A 22,331-nucleotide genomic window follows, 5' to 3' on the forward strand; every position below is an offset into this window, starting at 1 on the left:
AGTAAATCACTTATGTTACAAATGTAAACTCTGCCTCCTTATTTCCCTTCTTCCTTTCCCCCTAATGTCTGGGGTGGAGATAGAGGTGTATGCACCAACTAAACTGTGAGCTTCACTCTGCACATTTGTGAAATGCTTTGAAATAGTTCCAAAATTGATTGCGCCTCAGAATCCCTTGGAGAAGCATACACACAATGCAGATTCCTCGCCTTATTCAGAGATTTTGATTGAGTAGTACATGGATGGGGCTCCGCCTCACCCCCTCATCTGCAAATCTCCCAAATATTCTGGTACCTGACCAGCGCCTGAATGACTTCTGGGTCGTTCAGGTACACCGCATTTGATTCCGTAAAGGACCCTCCCCCGCCCCGCCCCCAGGCCCCGCCCCGCCCCCAGGCCCCGCCCCCTCTCCCTCTTCCTCAACCTCCCCTCCCCCGCCTGCCCCGGACGTCTCCTGCTTCGTCGTTTCATTTTGTCTCGCCCAGCTCCGCCTTTTCCAGGTCCTCCTCTGTCTCTCAAGATGGCTGCGCTGCCGCCGAGCCCGGAACTGTGGAACCGCGTGAGGATCCCCAAAGCCGGCAGCCGCAGTACAGTAATCGTGCAGAACCCTGACACACCGCTGGGTGAGTGAGGCGCCCCATAAGGGGCGCAGGCTTTTCCGCAGGAGGCGTCTGGCCGCTGCCGGCGCACGTGCGCGAGGGGCGGGACTTCCGGACTCCGCGGGACGCTGGGTATGACGGCGGTGTGCGGCATCTGGGGTCGGGCGTTTGTGGGGACCTCTGGCTTTGCTGTTCTCTGGACCCACCGTGCCGACCGCAGGGCTTCCATGGGGCGCCGAAAAGGCAGAGAGGGGCGAACGCAGCTAGCATCAGGGAAAAGTGCTGCCTGGGAACCCTCTGTTGACGCAGGCCACCAAGAGCCGTGGTTACTCCACAGTCTTTCCCGACCTCTTCCACCGAGGAGCGGCGGGTCACTCAAGCACTCTGCACTTAAATCGCACTCTTCCTAGATCCCCCTTTCTTTTCTGTAAAATAGGGTTAGTCTTCCCTGCCCATCACTGGGTTGTTGGGAGGATATAATGATGTCATTTAGGTGAGTATGCTCTGAAGTGAAATATCAGTGTATGGTGGCATTGCCGTTATCAAGCAGCAGGAGCTTGGTCTGGGTTTAAAACCTGGCTCTTCCTCTGCTGGAGCTAGGGTGAGGGATGGGAGTGTCCTTATTTCACATTTCTGGGTCTCAGCTCATTTCCAAATGAGGGTAAAACAGTATTTGCCTTACAGAGCTGTTTGGTTTTTTGGGGGTTTTGTTTGTTTTTTGCTTTTTAAGGCCACACCCAGCATATGTAAGTTCCCAGGCCAGGGGTGGAATCAGAGTTACAGCTACCAGCCTACACCACAGCCACAGCAATGGGGGATCCGATCCACATCTGAGACCTACACCACAGCGCATGCCAATGCCGGATCCCTGAGCCACTAAGCCAGGCCAGGAATTGAACCGCATCCTCATGTATACTAGTCGGATTCCTTTCAGCTGCGCCACAATGGGAATTCCTATAGAACTGTTTTGATGGAAGAGTAAAGTATTTGGAACAGTGCCTGATACAGTGAATAAATACTCAAATGATAGCTGTTATTAATAATATTTAATACCTGTAACTTACCTAATCATCACATCCCCAGCCCTATCCATCCATCCTGCTCAGTTTACAAGAAACCTTCCCCCATCCTCTATTCAAAAATTCCTTAACATGATTCCTATTAGGCCTGGAAATTCACCAGCTCTCTCTTTATCCCAAAGGCACCCCTTTCTGGCCTCAAATAGCTGGGACGGTTAAGAAACTTCTCTATGTTCTATAGAAATCTGCCTCTGTGTTACTTCCACTTAGGAGGCTAGTACTACCCTGAGAGCCACAGACAACACATTAACTCCATCTTCTACTTCAAAGCTTTTCGGACCAAAAAGCTATCATCTCATTCTACTAAGTACCATGTGTTCAGTCACATAAATTACATAATTTCCAGTTGTTAACAGTGGTTTCTCTTTTCTGAATATATTTGTAAAGCAGTACCCAAATACAGTGCCTTTGATTTTTAAGAGAATTAATTTATCCGTTTAGAGAAGTACACAACATGTTTCCCACCTCAGGGTACTTAAGGTGTTAAGTATACTAGTTTAACACATGTTCTCTCAGTGACTTCTTGGACTTGATATCATCTGGCACCATTTTCCTTCCTTCCTATGTGACTTCTCACATACTTGAAATCATTTTGTTCCTACAGGAACAAATTAATGATGACAGTAATGATGACATTAATTTGTTCTTGATTTATTAAATAAGGGAAGATGCTTCTTTCAATGTACATTTTATATGCTATACTTAAAATGTAGAAATGCATATTAAGTCTAACTAAACATCTCTGCTTTAGACCTTTGCATTGCAGCTGTAATTAAAGAATGCTCTCTTGTTATACTGTCACTGAAGAGCCAAACCTTAGATGCAGAAACGGATGTGTTATGCGCATTCCTTTACAGCAATCACAACAGAATGGGCCGCCACAAACCCCATTTGGCCCTCAAACAGGTAAGGGGGAAGTCCTGTATTTAAGACTCAACATGTTTACTTGATGAAGATGGACATCACTCTGCCACTTAATATTTTGTTGTTTATGGAAATCACAGTAAATTACTTGTGATTTATAGGTCTTCAGCCCACAGTTGCATGTGGGCGTTCTCTTTTTTTTCTGAAAGCATTTTTAAAAAGTTTATTTAGAAAGGAATTATGTTTGATTCTTTCCCAGTCTTTTTTCTAGTAGATAGGTAATTTTAGGAAAAATTTTCTTCATTACATACAATCTTAAATTACTGTGCCTTCCTATGTGCTGGGCACTGTGCTTCATGCTGGGTGTACGGGCCAAAAAATACAGGCATTGTATTGAACCTTACAGGTTCATGCTCTTTGGTTTTCACTCCATTACTTAAGGCAAAAAAGATGACGATTTCTTTTTTTTTTTTTTGTCTTTTTAGGGCTACACCCAGGGCATATGGAGGTTCCCAGGCTAGGGGTTGAATCAGAACTGTAGCCACTGGCCTACACCACAGCCATAGCAACGTGGGATCTGAGCCTCATCTGCAACCTATACCACAGCTCACAGCTGGATTCTTAACCCACTGATCGAGGCCAGAGATTGAACCTGTGTCCTCATGGGTGCTAGTCAGATTCGTTTCCACTGAGCCATGACGGGAACTCCAAGATTTCTTCATCAAAGAAAGATTTGGGATCATAGTCTTTCCCAAAGTTTTCTTTTCTCATGGAAGTTTTTATCTCCTTCTGAGAATTTAACACCGAAACCAAACTTGTTAGATTAAACGTACATATTTCTCCTCCTGGCTTCCAAGTTGTGAATAATTATCCAGTCAGAAAAATTTGGTGTTCTGTTTCTCTTCTTCCTTTTATGTAATTCTCCCACCTGCTCACACTGATCAGTCAAAACTTTCTCTGCATCTAGTCCCTTTTAGTTCTGGCTGCCATCTCTTTTTTCAGACTTTGTCAATTTTTAGTTGTCTTGCAATCCTGACTGGTCTTTCCTCTATTTAATCATCTTAAAACACATCTTTAATTTTTCATGGTTCTCCATTGTCTCCTGAATAAAAACTAAACCTCTTAGCTTAACTTACAAAATCCTCCATGATCTGGCCTTTTCAGTTTTCCTTAGCTCAGGCTTCTCTCTGGTCTTCATCTTCATAGATTTTATATTCCAGGCAATCTGAACTCTTTGTGAGTCCTACTCACCCCATGTGTCCCCTCTTCTGTTCCCTTTGCTCACCTGGTCCTGTCTGTTTAGAACGCCCAATCCTTCCAACATTTTCTTCATGTCTGTGGCTCTGACAGACTGCTGAAATTTAGTACTTAATAATTTACTATCTCGTTTTGATAGTTTCACTGTTAGAAATTATGTTGCTTCAGAAAAATTATATCTTGAATATAATCTTATATCTTCTTTGGTTCCCTTTATAGCATCAAGCACATCCTGGCATATAGTAAATTCTTAGTTATAACCTGAGATAATTGATTTGATAAATGTATTTACCTGGATAAATTTCAAATTTTTAAGCAGACGCAATTGCTTTGGGCTACAGGTTTTTTTCCCCCTTAAAAAAAGATATTGTGTGGTATTCAGTATATTTCCATACTTTGAAATTTTGCATTTCTTTGTTTTCCTGGTCACATTGGTGGCTTTGTCTGTATATTATATACATATGAATTTGAACCGCTCTTCCCCTTTCAGGTTGAACAGTGTTTAAAACGCCTGAAAAACATGGATTTGGAAGGTTCAATTCAAGATCTCTCTGAGTTGTTTTCTTCTAAGTAAGTGGTCCAGTCTCTTTGCAGTAGGCTTTGTGATGGGCTGGGAATTCAGTGTCTTGCTGTGACTTTGCTTACTTTTTTCCACTTGTTGTTAGAATATAAATAATTTTATCTCAGATGTACAAATTTTGTTCTAATAAAGGGTCCCTGGTGTTTGTGGTAATCTCCCTCTGTTGGCCTTTGGGAGGGAATGGTGTGACACTGAAATCTGGGTCATGATGGATTATACTGAAATATTAAGTGTCAGTCAACTTCAGTGGGTCATTATTAAGCATAACTACCTCAAATTGAACTTAAAGTAAGTCTGCACTTGAAAATTGCTATGTAAGTGGTTTACATTTAAGAAGGAAAGTAATGTACTTTTTTATTTCTGTCAAGTGAAAATCAGCCTGTAAATTCCAAAGCTTGCGTCATCCCCAGCCAACCAGTGGTAGAAATGGTGTTGATGAAGATTTTGGGAGGCTGCAAGTTGCTACTGCGCTTGTTGGACTGCTGCTGCAGGACATTTCTGTATCCTTCAGTCAATGAAATACCTTCTTCTGACTTGGGATTGTTTGGCTATATTTAGCAGTATAGCTGTTTGAAAGCTAGGGAGTTTATAGGAGTTATTACTTAAGAGAATTATTAAAAGTTTGCTTTTTGGCCTCTTTTCCTGGGAACTGCCTGATATAGCCATTGCCAGAGACTTCTGTCTCTGCCTGGTATGTGTTATCCTAAGGGCACTGACAGAAATTTGTTTTGTGTATGTGTGTGTATGGTTTTTGTTTTGCTTTTTTATGGCCGAACCTGCAGCATATGAAAGTTCCCAGGCTAGAGGTCTAATCGGAGCTACAGCTGCCAGCCTTACACCACAGCCACAGCAATGCAGGATCTGAGCCATGTCTGTGACCTATACCACAGCTCATGACAACACTGGATCCTTAACCTGCTGAGTGAGGCCAGGGATCAAACCTGTGTCCTCATGGATACTGGTCAGATTCACTACCACTGAGCCACAAGGGGAACTCTGACAGAAATTCTTAATCTTAGAAACTAAATTTATTAATGAGACCTCTAGCAGAGTGTATAAGTTTCCATGACTTATATAGAACATGTTTTAAGGCTTTAATTCCTTCAAGAAAGTTCTTTCTACTTCCAGTCTGTTTCTTTCATAAATGTAACTTAAAACCTAAATTCCTTTGATTTTTGTCTTCCAACTTTAACTTGATACTCCAGCTTGACTGTGAAACACCTAGGTTTGCAAGAATTCGTTATTTTAAACCTTGTGATGGTTGGGCTGGTGAGCAGATTATGGTATGTAGTAGGTACTTGTGAAACCCTTCATTTCTTTTTCATCTCTTTAACTCAACCTAGGTTTCTTATTAATAGTTTTCATATTTGCTCTCCCATATGGGATGCTGAAGATGAGGGAATTTCATTTTTTCATTTGATTAGAATTTATTTGGGGTGGATTGAGAAGCTGAGTGTTGATGGTTATGTCCAAAAAGACTAGGCTTTGAATCTGAAGCCATGAGATCACCTCAACACTAAACAATTAAGCAAATGAATTCCTAGGATTAGCTGGCATTTAAAAAAAAAAAAAAAAAAGTTGCTGTAATCATTCAGCACCTGAGAAGCTGAGACATTTAAAATGAAGGGGTTCCTGTGCAGTCTGTATCATTTGATTTTGTCACTAGGTTTCTAATTTTTAATGGCAGTGGTCTTAAGTGTTCTAGATTCCTTTATTCCACCTGAAACACCACTACTTTTTGAGGCATAGTTAGTTGATGTAAGGAAAACTGGTAATACTAGTTCCAAACCAAATACTAGTCCAACTCATAATATGTATTATAAAACCTATTTATTGGAGTCAAAACCTGCCCATGTTTATAAGGAGATCTATTTTCAGCCATTTTAAACAAGAGGGGTGATTAGCTCTAATTTGAATGAAACCAAAAAAAAAGAGAGAGAGAGAGAGAGAAATAATTCTCTCTAACCCTTGCTTTGATAACTTTTTTCTTTCTTTTTATGGAAGAAAAGTTCCTGCAGCATATGGAAGTTCCCGGGCCAGCAGGTGAATTGGAGCTGAAGCTGCCAGCATACACCACAACCACAGCAATGCCAGATCTGAGCCACATCTGTTACCTGTGTTTGTCGCAGCTTATGGCGATGCCAGATCCTTAACCCACTGAGTGAAGCCAAGGAGTGAACCTCCCTCCTCACAGATACTACATCAGGCTTTTGACCCACTGAGCCACAATGGGAACCCTTGATATCTTAACCTGGATATCTCAAGTACTATTTCTAATCATCTTGTTTTGCATTCTGCTTAGTCTTAGAGCTAACAGTGTTAGAATTACTAATCATATTATTTTAAAATGTTGTATCTACATTATTCTTTTTCATAATGAAAATAGCTTTGGAGTTCCCATTGTGGTGCAGTGGTTAATGAATCCGACTAGGAACCATGGGGTTGTGGGTTCGATCCCTGGCCTTGCTCAGTGGGTTGGGGATCTGGCGTTGCCATGAGCTGTGGTGTAGGTCGCGGACATGGCTCGAATCCTGAGTTGCTGTGGCTCTGGCGTAGGCCAGCAGCTACAGCTCCGATTAGACCCCTAGCCTGGGAACCTCCATGTGCTGAGGGAGCAGCCCTAGAAAAGGCAAAAAGACAAAAAAAGAAAATAGCTTTACTTTTTGCTCATTATAGTAATAATACATGCTTAAGAAACATTTTTAAAAAATAGACAAAAGGGTGAAGAACCTGAAATTTGCCTAACGTCTCACTTAAGATTGTAGATAAAACCACACTTAGGATTTTGATGCACAGTCTTTGAGGTATGTCTGTATATAGCACTTTATTTGGTTTTATGTACATCTTTTACTTGGATTTTTCTGTTTGGGCTGGACTAATCTGGCTCTTTGCAAGTACGAGATATATCATTTTTTTAATCCATAGAGGCAGATTGATAGGCATTATTTTCATCTGTGAATCTGTTACAGTTATTATATAATCTGCAAGTTATAATTACTGGCTAATTCATTTGCTCCTATTTCTTTCTCTAGGGTTCTTTATAAAGATGTTTTAAAAAGACTGATTTCTTTATATGAGCCATTGTTTGGATTACTTCAGGAGGTCTCCAAGATTCAACCATTGCCTTACTTCAAAGGTTTTACCTTTCCTTCTGATATTGCCGAATTTTTAGGACAGCCCTATTTTGAAGTCTTTAAGAAAAAAATGCCTACAGTTTTTGCAGCTAAAGGAGTAACCAAATTGCTCAATAAACTGTTTTTAACAAAAGAGCAATCACAGAGGTCCAGTGAAGAAACTTTACTTAAAATTTCCAAAAAAGCTAAACAAATGAAGATCGACATACAGAATAATGTGGATCTTGGACAGCCAGTAAAGAATAAGAAAATCTTAAAAGGTAATTTGCTTTGATATCGCACACACTCTAAAAAGCAAACGAATAAACAGAAAGCTATTGACATTATGATATAGTCATGCATTGTGTAGGAAAAAATTCGGCATCTCTCTTTGTAAGTCATATTCATTATTTTTAGAGAGGTACGGTGATACCTGTGTTTTCTAAGTTTGAGCATTTAAAGTTATTTGCTTCTGTTGTTTCTTCATAGTTCTTTGCTTGCTTAATTCCCTTTGTTTTTTTTTTGTAGTAATTTGACAAGGAATGTTGTCATGCACTTAGGAATTTGTTGATTTGAAAATAGTATCTGTACTATTTGAAAATAGCATGCCTAAGTTTTTGCGTCTGCTCCTTCCACAGAAAAGTCATCAGAATTTGATGTGAGGGCTTTCTGCAAACAGCTGAAACACAAAGCTATGCAGGTTTGTCTGGCTCATTTTAATATAGCTTATGATTTCTGATAATTTGTAGAGTAGACCACTTACCAAAGGCAGAGACCGAATCTTACCTCTGTTGTTATCCCCAGCCTAAGCATAGTACCATTTTAGGTCTCAGTCTGTGCTTCTGAATGAATAGGGGCACTCCCAAGGGATTCAAGTGCATATAATTAATTCAGTTAATAGAATAGCTTCAGAAACATTAAGGGTTTGCTAGAATTTTAAAATGATCCTAGGATCCATCATAGGAGTGGATTGTATTTCAGCTTAAGACTAAGGGCTTTGTAGTCAGACAGAAATGGTTTGAGTCTTGGCTTTGGTTTGTCCTAGCTGTGGGACCTTACATGAGTTTCTTGACTTGTCCATACATCTACTTTCTATTAAGGGTATGTACCCCATAGGGCTGTGCCTGGTTTAGTGCGCATAAAGTGTTCAGCACAGAGTCTGGATTGTGGTCAGCACTTAACTGGTGTTAGATGCTATAAGCTACTTTCATCATCCTCATCCTTTTCATGAGGCTTCTATTTCTTTCTACATGTCAGCATTTTGAGCATTAACACAATTCCTCTCCTTGGCCACTGTCTGTAATTCTGCTTGTTCTGGATTTAACACAGATAAGTACATCAGTGTCACCCTCTTTTCTGTGACCTATACCACAGCTCACAGCAATGCCAGATCCTTAACCCACTGAGCCAGGCCAGGGATCGAACTCACATCCTCATGGATCCTAGTTGGGTTTGTTAACCACTGAGCCACGAAGGGAACCCCGAATTTTTAATCATTTCTAATGGGTCAGAGTACTTTCTTAAAGGTTTACAAGGATTCCAGCTTGCATTTATGTTTTGTCCATTCACGAGTTCCAGAGGGAGATGACATCATTCTCATCATTATACTTATATTGCATTTACTCTTTGCCAGGAATTGTTCAAAGCACTTTATATTTGTCAACTCATATAATCCTTGCAAGAGCCCTGTAAGGAAAGTGCTATTATTATTGTTTTCATATTTCAGATGAGAAAATTGAGGCACAAAAAAGATAAGAAATTTCTTCAGGCCACACAGCAAATATGCAGCAGAGTTGGGATTTGAACTCAGGCAGTTTAGTTACATAGTCTTTGTCCTTTATCAATATACCAGTCCCCAAAATAGTTTTGTCAGCTCTCTTAGGAACTGTGGCTCTCTGTGACCTTTGAAACTTCTGCAGTCCATCCACCTGTTCCTAGGAGAGCTGGTTCCAGTTACTTGACTCTGAAACCAAGTAAATTTAAGGTAAAGCTGTGTCTCAAAATTTTCTTCTTTTAAAAAGACATTTTCAAATTTTAATAGTCTGTGAGTCAACTTTCTCAGCTGCCATGTATTTCTGAGTCAGTAACAAATCAATATATTTTTCTCATCTTTCCATATTTTAGGAGACCAGTGTTGCATTTAAATGTTCTCAAGCCAAACTAATGGCAACCAAACATTCTTCTCAGAAAGCAATAGGAACTTGCATAAAAAGTTTTGTGCAAAGATTCCGAGAGGCTGACACTTTCAGACAACTTTCTGAAGAAATCCAAACGGCAATTCTGTGGTGTAGGAGCAAAAAACTCAAGGCCCAGACTGCCTTTCTGGGTAATAAACTTCTTAAAAGTAACCGGCTTAAACATTTGGAAGCTCAAGGCTACAGGTAGGTATATTACAAAAGTATATTCCTTTACTTTTTCTGTTTTCATTTGGGGCAAAAGTATATATGTACGTATTCAAGTTAGCCTTCTTTAAAACGGGATGTCCAGTAGCCTGGGGGCTAAAATTGGAATAGACTCAAATTGCAATTTTGTTTGCTGCTTATGTTGGATAGAACTATCTGTAGTGGGAGAGAAAGCTAGTCTGCCTACAGCTTCAGTGCAATGAGGGTGGGAGAGCAGAAGGTGCTTCCTACAAAAGCACACAGAAGACTCTGGGGCCAGAAAATTTCCATTTATAGGAGCTCAACTCTCCATGTAATGATTTCTTCCTTTTCCTGTGACTCTTACATTCAAAGAACTGCTTAAAGATGGTTATCTTTGACTGTGAGCCAGTACTGCTTAAAACAGTACATGAAGTTAGATACCAGAGTTTTATGTTTTTATTGGAAAAAATAGATGCCCATGGTAACACTTTCAGACATAAAGATTCTTATTCCCCCTTCACAGAGGCAATCACTCTGACCAGTGTTTATGTATCCTTTAAGAAATATTCTGTGCATCCACCATAATTTCTTAGCTGTACACATTTATCTGTTCAGGACTTTATAATGGTTTCAATGGATGAGTCACAGTCTAAAACTTATTAAATTTTCTTAAAAAATTTATGGAAAACTCCCTCTTCACTTTTACTCCTTTTTTCCTTGTTCATTTCCTGCCATAATACACAGCGGTGTTAATCAAGAAATGAGGTTGATGCATCCTGGCAAATTTTCTGCCTGTGATACATCGTTTCCCCGGTTCACCTCCTATTATATTATGAACAGATGAGCAATTATTGAGGGAAAGCTTTGGCATTAAAATACACACAGAGATATTTCACCATTCAGCCCCCTTGCTAGTTGTAACAGCTACTTTGGAAACATAATGGGGACACATTTGCCTACAGTCCAAATCAGGGGGATGTTGTATTCTGAAAACAGGTTTGGATGGAAGCTCTAATTTCCTTATTTTTCCTTATGATTCTGGAGTTGTACACAGGCGTAGGACTTATAAATTGTCTTTTTTCAGTTGGAAGTTGATAAAAAGAAAACAAGTTTTGAGAATGTTTTCCTGTATCTTAACAATCTCCATTTTTTTTCCTCTCTTTATCCTTTAAAGTTTGCCAAAGAAACTAGAGTGCATAAAAACCTCTATTTGCAACTGCCTTCTTCATGGCTCAGGTATCAAAACTTCAAAGCATCGTCTGAGACAAAGAAGATCACAGAATAAATTTTCACTGAGACAAAGGAAACCACAGAGAAAGTTACAGTCAATTCTTTCAAAGGAAATCCAGCAGTCCCCTAAAGGGACCCAGAGTGCTACAGACATCTTTAAAGGAAGACTCTCACACCCTGCAGTTCATAGAACTGATCTCTACCCTAACAAGCAGCAACTCCTGAGTACAGGAGTTTCAAATCCTTTCATACAAACCAAGGAGGAACAAACTCATGAAAATCTTAGAGGAAGCAATGAAAATGAAAGGACAATGATGCAAACAAATAAACATAATACATTAGGAACCATTCAGACAGATGACATTGATGATATTTTTGCTTTAATGGGTGTTTAGATGCTTTTATATGACTCTTAAGTGATTAACCAGCTGATCCAGTGTTCTGCTGTTGTAAGTAGAATAGCTGAGGTCTGGAAAGATCTGGAAAGTACCATTTGGACTCAGAGGAGCTGTGTTGGTGCAACATTGTACAGCAGTTCATTTCAGTTCAATAAACATTTATCATAGCTTTGTGTTATTTAATATTTGACTATTAAATAGTCAAATTTTGACTTAAGACGTGAAGAATTAGGTTTAAAAAACCTACTCTGTGCCTTCAGTAAATGGGGAGTGGGGGTTGGGAATAGCAAGGACCCATCATTTTAAAGTTTCCTTTTCTTTATCTGGCCATTTCCTTGTCTGCTTTCTGTAGGTTTTCTCACTTACCTATTGTACCAGTGGTTCTCAAATTGTATGCTATTTTGAGAATCACTTGGGTTGTTTAAAAATGCAGATTGAGTCCTTTCCAAAGAGACTGATAAACATGGCTAGGGTACAGGGACAGAAGTCTGCATTTTTAATAAGGGGTCCAGGTGATTTTCATACAAAGTACCCCAAAATGCAGAGTTAGATAAGCTCTGGTTTAGCTTTCTTCTGCCCTGAATCCTTGCTAAATATCCTGATTTAATTGAGTTCTTAATCTCTAGTCACTTTTTGTTGTTTATATTTCTCCTGCTTTCCTACCAAGTGGTAGAACTACTTAGTGCCTTAAAACATGGAAAATAACCAAGGAAATTTCATTCATAAGTCTAGAAACAGTCATTAACTTTAAAGATTTAAGGTCCAGTCTTGCTTCTGCTTTTATTTGCACATAACTCCACTAAGCCAGCAAGTTTCCCTGGCTTAGGTTCCTTCATCTGAAGTAGCATTACTGTCCAATAATCATAAACTTTTACAGCGGGAATAGACTAGAGATTATCCCTCATGGAAAAAACAGTAGCTCAGTGAATTGTCTAAGGAGGTAAAACTGGATTGGACTATAAGCCTAGCATATTTTTCTGCTTCATCAGTTGTTCTTTTGAGAATATTTCTTCATTTTCTCACCTCCTGCTCCTTACAATTCTGGGAAAAAATAGTAAAGAGCTTCATATGCTAATGAAGTGACAATTTATAGGTAAGGAATATAGTATTCTATGTTATTTTTTCCAAACAAATTCAAGTGTTTTAAAAGTGAAATCTTATATATACAAACCCGTAACTTAGCCAGTAAATTAGACTAGAAACTACTGTTAGCATCGTCATAGTGAACACCGATTTAATGACTTCTGGTGGCATTAGAACAGTAAGGTCATTTATAAGTGCAGTGTGAGAGACCTCCCATGTATCACTTCAGATCCTCTTTGGTCTTCGTACTTCAGCCATTACTATGGCAACCAGTTTCAAGTTGGACTGGGCAATCCACCTTGCCTCTGTTCTGAAGGCTTCTCCCTGCCTCCTGGCTTCTGAGAAGCTATATGAACTGCTTGGTATTTGGGCATGTATAGTGTAGAAGAGGTGTGGGCCCACCCTCTAACCCCCCCTTCAAAGACAATTCAGAGGCACACTTCATAAGGCTCCCTCATGTCCCTCAAATTCAAGCCCTAGTGCCTACATGGTGTCCAACTCAATGCATCTTTGATTGTCTTTCCTCCCACATGTTTCATTTCTCCATCACTCCTGTTCCCTGAGATCACATCCTCAATAAACTACTACACATAAGCTTTTGTCTCGGGTCCTGCTTTTGGGGAATCAGAACCAAGGCTAAGAAAAGCAGTAAAGTAACACTGGCGGGTAGAAAGATGACTTTTAAGATAATTTTGTTGCTACTATGTATTTTATCTTGCAAATGCCTATATAAAAAAGATTTTTTTTTTTTAAGCTTAAAACACTGCTGGTTAGAAGAGACTAGCACTATCAACTATAAAACTGAAAATATATTCAGAATTGAATTTTCTAAAAAAGCCGCAAAGTTGTTTAACAGCCTTAATTTTTTATCCGATGGTATTGTTTTTTGCAAATCAGTTTTCTCACCTAAAGCTATTTTTCTTCTTTTCTGGCCTTTCATTAGATAAAATGTTACTTCCTCCATGACAGAATGTTTTCTGTGATAAATCTACCTGTGAATTTCGCTAGGTATTTGGGTTGGTTTCACTTTACAAATATGCAGAATATGCAAATGTCCTTTTCACATTTTAATCTTCATAGCCTCTGAAGTAAGAGGTAACAAAAGAAGTTCAGAGAATTCAATTTGTCCAACGTCCAACATATAATAAATATTACAACTGGAACTTGAACCTTCATCTTCTGATTCCAAACCCTGTGGTCACCTTAAGGTAACTGATCCCAGCCTCAAATGACTGGTGCTTCCACTGAAATTTTATCCCAAGAATAGTTTCTTTTACATTCAAATAAGGACGCTGAAAAAAGATAAATTATAGCCATACATATATGAGAATTTATCTTCAAACTACCAGTGCTCAATAGAAAAGTAGCCCCTTTTTTTTAACCTAGTCCATTGTAATATTTTAAAAAATATAAGTAATAGATATTTTCTTTAAAAGACAAAAACCCAATAAATAATATAGCAAACCGTTGTCTACACAGTAGGAAACAAACAGGTTTTCATTTTATGGACTTCTTCTATATGTTCTTGTCAGTTTGTTAAAACAGAAAAATCTTGTATCTATTCTAATGGACGGTATAATTCAATCATTTTTAAACCTTTCCCCCACCAGGCACAAATTCATTCTTGCTTTGGGAAGATGCAGGTTTTAAAGCTGAAGTGATCCTTCTGTAAGTTACAGAAACACAACATTTAAAACAATGTTGAAATTCTAGGTATTTAACTTCAGTTGAAATAGAGAATTTTGAATCTTCAGCTAAACTGGAAGCCACTAGTCTTAAGATTTCCTGTTATATCTGCTATAAAGCATCTCAATAGATGGATTCCAGAAAAGGTAACAGCACTGTGAAAAGAAAAGAAAAATCATTTTCTTCCTTACTTCAGAGGTGGGAACAGGTCTGAATTCATCTAACTTAAAATCTGTTCGCAAATTGTTGTGAGTTCCATGTGTAAAACAGAATGTCTTAGTTTGTTCTACCTTTCCTCTCTTTCCCTCAGGCTCTTACAGTATTCTATATCTGGTGATCCACATTATCTCATCTATTTCCTTCAGGATTCCAAAAATTTCACCATATCTATATACTTTTTATCTTCCAGATAAAAATTTTTTTATTGTGGTATATAACTGACATATAACATTATATTTGTTTTAGTAGCACAATATGATCAATACTTGTATATACTGTGAAATGATCACCACAATAAGTCTGGTTACATTTGCCACCACATGTAGTTAAAAACTTTTTTTTCTTGTGATGAAGACTTTTAAACTCTTTCTTAGCAGCTTTCAAATATATAATATAGTATTACTAACTATAGTCACCGTGTTGTCCAGTGAGTCCCTATGACTTACTTTATAACTGGAAGTTTGTACCTTTTGACCTCCTTAACTCATTTCTCTCACCCCAAAGCTCTACCTCTGGCAATCACCAATCTCTTCTCTTTATCTATTTGTTTTGTTGTTGTTTTTTAAATTCCACATATAAATGAGATCACACAATATCTGTCTTTCTCAGACTTATCTCACTTAGCATAATGTTCTCAAGGTCCATTAATGTTGCAAATGGCAAGATTTCCTTAATTTTAATGGCTTAGTAGTATTCCATTTGTGTATACACAGTGACCCTTCAAAAACATGGGTTTGAAATGGGTGGATGGCATCTTTTCAATGGTAAATACTACAGGATTATACTGGTATGTCAGGCCAACTATAAGTTATAATTGGATTTTCGACTGGGCCAAGGGTCAGAGCCCCCTCAAGTTGTTCAAGGATCTATTGTATAATAATACATCTTTATCCATTCATCCATTGAGGGATACTTATCTTTCTTTGCTTTTGGATTTCACCAAGACTGATGTCAAGTGACTTCACCAATTTCCTTCTAGGAATTTTATGATTTCATGTCTTAGATTCAAGTTTTATTTCATTTTGAGTTAAATGTTGTATATAGTATAAGACAGTAGCCTCATTTCATTCTTTTGCTTGTGGCTGTCCAATTTTCCCAGCACCATTTATTGAAGAGACTGTCCTTTCCCCATCGTATATTCTTGGATCCTCTGTAAATTAATTGCTCATATAGCCATGTGTTTATTTCTGGGCTCTCTATTCTGTTCCACTGACCTCTGTGGGTTTTTTCTTTTATGCCAACATCATACTGTTTTCTTTATTATAACTTTGTAACATAGTTGGAAATCAGGAAGTGTGATGCCTCCAGCTTTGTTCTTTCTCAAGATTGCTTTGGCTATTCAGGGTCTTATGTGGTTCCACACAGGTTTTAGGATTGTCCTATTTCTGTGAAAAATGCCACTGGAATGTCTTCTATTTTGCTTTTTATTTCCCAAACTAAAATTCTGATCTCTCTAATTTGTTCTTTTTGTGACAAAGTTCCAATCATCTTGATGACTTAGACCTTTTTTCATGATTTTTAAAATGATCATCGCCATTATTGTATCTATTATTGATCTGTCACACTGTATCCATCCATATCCATTCATTCATTTTTTGGCATGGAAATGAACACATGGTTTCCTAGGATACATAGACTTTTATGGAGACACTATGACTTTTATGGGTACAGGTACAGTGCATATCTACATATGAAACATGTAAGATATTTTCTGCTGTACTCCTAAATACCCTTGATAAAAGTACAGCATTTTTGACTTTTTGACCAAAGCTGCCTATTTGAGAGCAGCCCATAATGATTCCCAGTTATAACTGAAGTTACCCACATATGGTTTAAAGGAGAGATACAAGTTTTGAAAGTCCACACACTAACTATGGCACCATGAACTCATCTGAGATATTTCTGTCAACTGATGATTTTCTTTGTCCTCAGAGTTAGTTCTCATTTGCTTAAAATGTTACTACATAGAAAACTAGAGAAACAATTATATAGTATTACTTATACATCTCTTCCATACCATTTATAAAAACAGACTGATCCTAGCATCAATTTTACTTCTCTACTCAACTAGGGAAGAGTTCAGACATGAAGGTTAGCACTTAACTTTTGCCAGCATGTTTAAAGGCCAAACCCTGCTGGACTACGTGTCTACCCACGCTTCTACTTTTCTCCTACCAACACCATACAGGAAGAGGAGAGAATAAAACCTGACTTATTTTGTAATAATTATTCTGTGAGGAGGACAAACTCTTTTGGAGGGATGCACTGGGACTTAGTCAAGCAAATAAAAAGCAAGGTGTATAAATAGCTCTGCTTTCTGAACTAGGTTTTGAGATCTACAGAGTACCATCTGACAACTTCCTGTATGTGGTCACTGTAGTATGGTGAACGTTAAGTTCCTGAAAGCCAGCAGCCTGCTATGTCTCAGTTCTTAAGACTTTGAATGCTGTGTGGCTTGTGCAGTGCCTTAGTCACTTAGTGAGTATGGTGGCATAGTGATTCCAAGGTCATGCAGCAGAAAAGGCTGGCATATCTAAAGAAGGGAATGCCTCTAAACAGTACTGAGAATCTGATAGCTTTGACTGTTGGCCTGACCCTGCCATTCATTGCCTGACTGACCTCTGGGAAAGAAAGAAACTAAAATTTATTTTGTGGCTAATGTGTGTACATCAGTCACAATGTATTTTATTTAATCCTTCTAACCTATCACATTTTTACTCAGAAAATGAAATAAGTTGCTTTAAAATCTATTAACAAGAAGTAGAGAAACCATGCAAAACCATAGCTGTCTGACCTTGAAGTCCATACTCTTTCTATTTCAGCAAATATCTTTCATTTCTCCTACTTATAATCATCCCTGTGAAACAGGGATGTTTGCCTTGTGGCTCAATTAAGTGTTTTGAATAATGAAGTGATATAACCTCTCCCAAGTCTGTTTTCAGATAGCTCTAGCTGTTCTTTCTCTCTTTTTTGTGTGTGTGTGCCTTTTTTTAGGGCCACACTCGCGGCATATGGAGGTTCCTAGGCTAGGAGTTGAATTGGAGCTGCAGTTGCTGGCCATGGTCATAGCCACAGCAACACTAGATCTGAGCCATGTCTGCCACGTACACCATAGCTCACAGCAACACCGGATCCTTAACCCACTGAGTGAGGCCAGGGATTAAACCTGTGTCCTCATGGATACTAGTCAGATTCATTTCCACTGAACCACAATGGAAACTCCTCTAGTTGTTTTTAAATGTCAAACCATAATCTAGCTTGACTGGTTTGGTAGCACACAGCTTATAGCAGTGTGGGACTACTGTTTGATTATTCTCTTGTTTTGCTAACACTATAATTCTATTAATATGCTCAATAAAACCTTGTCAGTTTTTCTCTAGCCCCACTCTACTATTAAACTCAGCTTAGAGTCAACTAAAACATTTTTTTTCCCAATAAATTCTGCTGTTAGGCCATGATTTGCCCTATCTTTATTTTGCCTTTTTAGCTGAAGTCTCACTTCCTTCTTATTAAACATTTGAAAAAAAAAAGTTATTTTTCTATGACAATGCTCAGGGCTCTAAGAAGAATTAGGATTTCATTCCTGCTCCTAGGAGTTTCCAATATATGTATGGGACACAGACAATGAAAAGAATGAATACTTGAACATAAGTCAAGGGAGAAAAGCATTTCATAGGAATGATTAAAGACTGATTTTGACAGGCATGCTCATTAATTATAAATAATTTAACTGTGATTCGGATTAGTAGGGCCTAGAATGACTCCTTAGAGGACAGTTTCATATACAACTAAGAGTTACTTGTTTTCATTATTTTCTAATAGAAACTACCATAGTGCCTTCCACAACGAAGAGTAAGAAAATCACAAGGAAGTGGCACTGTATTTCTGCTATGGTATAGGTTACCTACTGTACCCAAAGTATACCGTGAAAGTACAAACACATATTCCATTGCTAAACCACATCTAATACCTCAAAACTTGCTGGCTCAGGAAATAACCATTCTGTCTGCTACCAAAGCTTAGTTCTAACTTATGTGAAGCCTTTCCTCTTTACCTATGGTCCTTTAAAAGGAAAATTCTTATCCCTCACAGCCTGAATGAGCTTTCCACCATAAAGATGAATTATTCTTCTTTGGATTGAAGGGATGGTAGTATCTTTATTGTGGCTGTTGTTTAGCTGATTTTAAAAGTAAAAAGATTTCATTCCTACTGTGTTCTAGGGTTGAAAAAGGCTGAAACAGAAAGATAATGAAGATACTGCAGGGAAGATTCAGCAAGAATCTGCAGAAGGAAGAAAGAATAGAGGGGAAAAAAAAATAAAAATGTGGATGGGATATACCAATAAATCGTGACTAAGTGCACAGCCTTCCAAATTCCTCTAATTTTAAATGATACCTCAATTTCACAAACACCGGTTTAACACTAAGGGCTCTTAGCATATAAAGTTATAAAGGCAATTTAACTCTTACCTTACAGGAAACAACTGAGGAAAACACCCTTGTGTTTCAGTGTCAACAAATTTCTGGATCTGAAGCACTTGTTTTAAAAGACGTCCCTTGGAAGATTTATCAATTTTTGTTAATACCATCTGTAAGAATCAAGTATTTAAGGATTAAAAATAAAGTATAATTGACCCTTGAACAACATGGTTTGAACTGCAAAGGTTCACCTTTATGTGGATTTTTTAAATAGTAAATACTACAATATTACATCATCTGTGGTTGATTAAACCCGTGGATGTGAAACTGCCAGTATGGAGGAACCGCCAACATGGAGGAACCCCAAATAGTGAAGACTGACTCTAAGTTATACTTGGATTTGTGACTGCAATGAGGGTTGGTGCCCCTAACCCCCACATTGTTCAAAGGTCAACTGTTATTTCTTAATATACAGTTTTATACATTTTAGTTACAAATATTCAATAACACTAGGTGACTCACGCAAGTTTCTCTCTCCCTTTCTTTTTTTTTTTCTTCTTGGGGCCCCACTTTTGGCATATGGAAGTTCCTGGGCTAGGGGTCAAATCAGGGCTGCAGATGCCAGCCTACATCTTAGGCACAGCAACGTCTGATTCGAGCTGCATCTGTAACCTACACCAAAGCTTGCAGCAACATGGGATCCCTTTAACCCACTGAGCAAGGCCAGGGATCAAACCCGCATCCTCATGGACACTATGTCGGGTTCTTAACCTGCTGAGCCACAATGGGAACTCCTCATGCAAGTTTCTTAATCTCTCTGTACTCGTTTCCTCATCCATAAAATAAAAGCAATACTTCTTAAGGACTTAGTACAACAATTAAAAGAGTTAATACATGCAAATATAAAGCACATACTATGTGTTTGCTGTTTCCGGAGCTTTAACTACACAGGGCCATAATATCTTGGATTCAAGACCAATGAAAAGGAACTTGGAGCCAATTGCTATATGCCAAATGTTTCATATGATCGCTATATATGAGTACATTAAGTTGATCCATATAAAACTGCCAACTGTTTTTGACCTACAAAATGGTTCTGGAGAAATTAGAAATCAGGCTATTTGTTGGCTGTACCCACTACCTATATACACTATAGTTATAAGTTACATATATTTATATTCCAAGTAAGCTAGAATTTTTAAAGTAAATAACCACTTTGAATAACTTACTCAAAGACAATAACATATTAGAGGATGGTCAAGGCATGGGTGATTATAAAATCAATTGAAAAGTAAAACCTTGATGTATCTATCACAGGTTTTCCTAGGAAATTTCTATACAATTAAATTTCAATCAACTATACCTCAATATAAAAACATTAATGGCAGAAGGAGTGAGAAGCAGAAAGTGGAAGTCTTTCTTCATAAAGGCAAATATGCTGATATTTAAAAGGAGACATGGAGTTCTCTGGTGGCTCAGTGGGTTAAGGATCTGGTGTTGTCACTGCTGTGTCCTTTTTTTTTTTCTGTCTTTTTTAGGTCCACACTCGTGGCACATGGAGGTTCCCAAGGTAGGTGTAGAATTGGAGCTGTAGCTGCTGGCCACAGCCACAGCAACAGCAACGCCAGATCTGAGCTGCGTCTTTGACCTACACCACAGCTCACAGCAATGCTGGATCCTTAACCCACTGAGGCCAGAAATTGAACTTGCATCCTCATGGATGCAAGTCAGATTCGTGTTCGCTAAGCCATGATGGGAACTCCATTTTTTTGGGGTGAGGGGTGATTTTGAACCCTGGCCTGGGAACTTCTGCATGCTATAGGCAAGGCCAAAAAAATAAAAAATAAAAAAATAAAAGGAAACACAAATCCTCTATAACAACCTCTTTGCCAAAGACAAAAAGTAGTATTTCCTTTAAGTTAAAACTGAGGAAAATACATGATTTCACAAAGCATTATCTATGATCCCAAATTAGGAATACTTAATAAAACCAGTTCAGCAATATTTTGGTATATTTTTTAACATGTAGACTATGTTTAACAATTCTTTGGCTCCTTGTGACCATAAGTTATCTCTAATGTTTCACAGGGCTTTTGCAAATCCCAAGAAGTCCATAACCTCAAGATAACAAAAAAATTTCTGATTGGTAACATGGTTAGATTTGCATTAAACTCCACTGTTACATTTTAGTGGTTTTCTTTTGAAACCAAATTATGGTCAGTGGGTCTTTGCCTTACAGAGGAACTTTAAGACTACCATTTTATCTGGAAAACTGACAAAGCAAAATAAATGTGGATACCAACCTACTAATTTCTTTTTTATTCTAGGGCAAACAATAGAACACTAATAAGATATTCTCATAAGAAACTTTATTTCTTTAAGAATATAAACATCCTACTTATTATGTGTGTTGGAAGAGATGTCCTTAAATTCCAAATCAGTTTGGGAAAATTTTCTTTTGCAGTTTTATTTACATTCTGATAAGTACTATCTGTCAAGCTGCTGTTAAAGAGCTATTAACATGTTTTAGCAAACATTTCTAATGCTATTAAAAAATTCCATATATAATGAGATCCTGCTGTATAGCACAGGGAACTAAATCTAGTCACTTGTGATGGAACATAATGGAGGGTATTGTGAGAAAAAGAATGTGTGTGTGTGTGTGTGTGTATGTATGTATGTATACACACACACACATATATATGTATGTATCACTTGGTCACTTTGCTGTACAGCAGAAATTGACAGAACATTGTAAATCAACTATAATTAAAAAAAAAATCCCAGGAGTTCCCATCCCAGCTCAGGGGAAACAAATCCAACTAGGAACCATGAGGTTGCAGGTTTGATCCCTGGCCTCACACAATGGGTTGAGGATCTGGTGTTGTTGTGAGCTGTGGTGTAGGTCGCAGACGTGTCTCAGATCCTGTGTTGCTGTGGCTGTGGTACAAGCCGGCAGTTGTAGCTCCAATTCGAGCTCGAGCCTAGGAACCTCCATATAGTGCAGGTGTGGCCCTAAAAAGCAAAAAAAAAAAAAAAAAAAAAAAATCCCCCAAAACAAAGAAAACACTTAGTTTTCTAAACTAAATGAACAGTCTAGAAAAACTCTAACTATAATTTTGAAAACTTAAGCCTAGTAAAAGGAAAAGAGAATAAAAGTACCACAGAGCCTGTTCTAACTTTAATGGATGATAACTAAAAGGATTATTCAAAAGGTAATACATTATCTTTCTTTTTTTTCCCTTTTTAGGGTTGCACTCTTGGCATATGCAAGTTCACAGGCTAGGGGTCAAATTGGAGCTGCTGCTGCCAGCGGTGTACACCACAGCCACAGCCATGTGAGATCCGAGCTCCATCTGTGAACTACACGGAAGCTACACCAGATCCTTAACCCATTGAGTGGGGCCAGGGATCCAAGATGCATCCTCATGGATACTAGTCG

The 22,331-nt window shown here is 38.3% G+C and overlaps 2 protein-coding genes across 12 annotated transcripts in view; one reads left to right on the forward strand and one right to left on the reverse strand.

Annotated features, from left to right (window-relative positions):
• GTPBP8 (GTP binding protein 8 (putative)) overlaps nucleotides 1-22,331 on the reverse strand; it is a 110,084-nt gene that overhangs the window by 78,815 nt on the left and 8,938 nt on the right. For 2 of the 5 annotated variants that reach the window (XM_013982454.2, XM_013982453.2), the window contains exon 5: nucleotides 18,941-19,059. In XM_013982454.2, coding sequence (XP_013837908.2) covers nucleotides 18,941-19,059 — 119 coding nt within the window. Of the gene's footprint in view, nucleotides 1-7,661; nucleotides 18,753-18,940; nucleotides 19,060-22,331 lie in introns of those variants that run through there. The other 3 variants (XM_013982455.2, XM_003132676.4, XM_005670222.3) reach the window with 3 other exon arrangements.
• Nucleotides 415-13,160, forward strand: NEPRO (nucleolus and neural progenitor protein). 7 transcript variants are annotated; one of them, XM_021070377.1, is made up of 10 exons: nucleotides 417-623; nucleotides 2,430-2,584; nucleotides 4,290-4,369; nucleotides 4,748-4,879; nucleotides 5,585-5,662; nucleotides 7,412-7,773; nucleotides 8,131-8,192; nucleotides 9,375-9,476; nucleotides 9,617-9,873; nucleotides 11,030-13,160. In XM_021070377.1, the coding sequence occupies exons 1-10, from the start codon at nucleotides 521-523 to the stop codon at nucleotides 11,478-11,480; spliced, it is 1,782 nt and encodes a 593-aa protein (XP_020926036.1). In that variant the 5' UTR covers nucleotides 417-520; the 3' UTR covers nucleotides 11,481-13,160. The 7 variants fall into 7 exon arrangements, with proteins under 7 accessions (XP_003132722.1, XP_020926036.1, XP_020926039.1 ...); XM_021070379.1 differs by having other exon boundaries at nucleotides 505-623; nucleotides 2,536-2,584; XM_021070378.1 differs by lacking the exon at nucleotides 417-623 and adding an exon at nucleotides 630-1,092.

This window comes from Sus scrofa, chromosome 13, assembly GCF_000003025.6.
Source record: "Sus scrofa isolate TJ Tabasco breed Duroc chromosome 13, Sscrofa11.1, whole genome shotgun sequence".
Lineage (NCBI taxonomy): Eukaryota > Metazoa > Chordata > Mammalia > Artiodactyla > Suidae > Sus > Sus scrofa.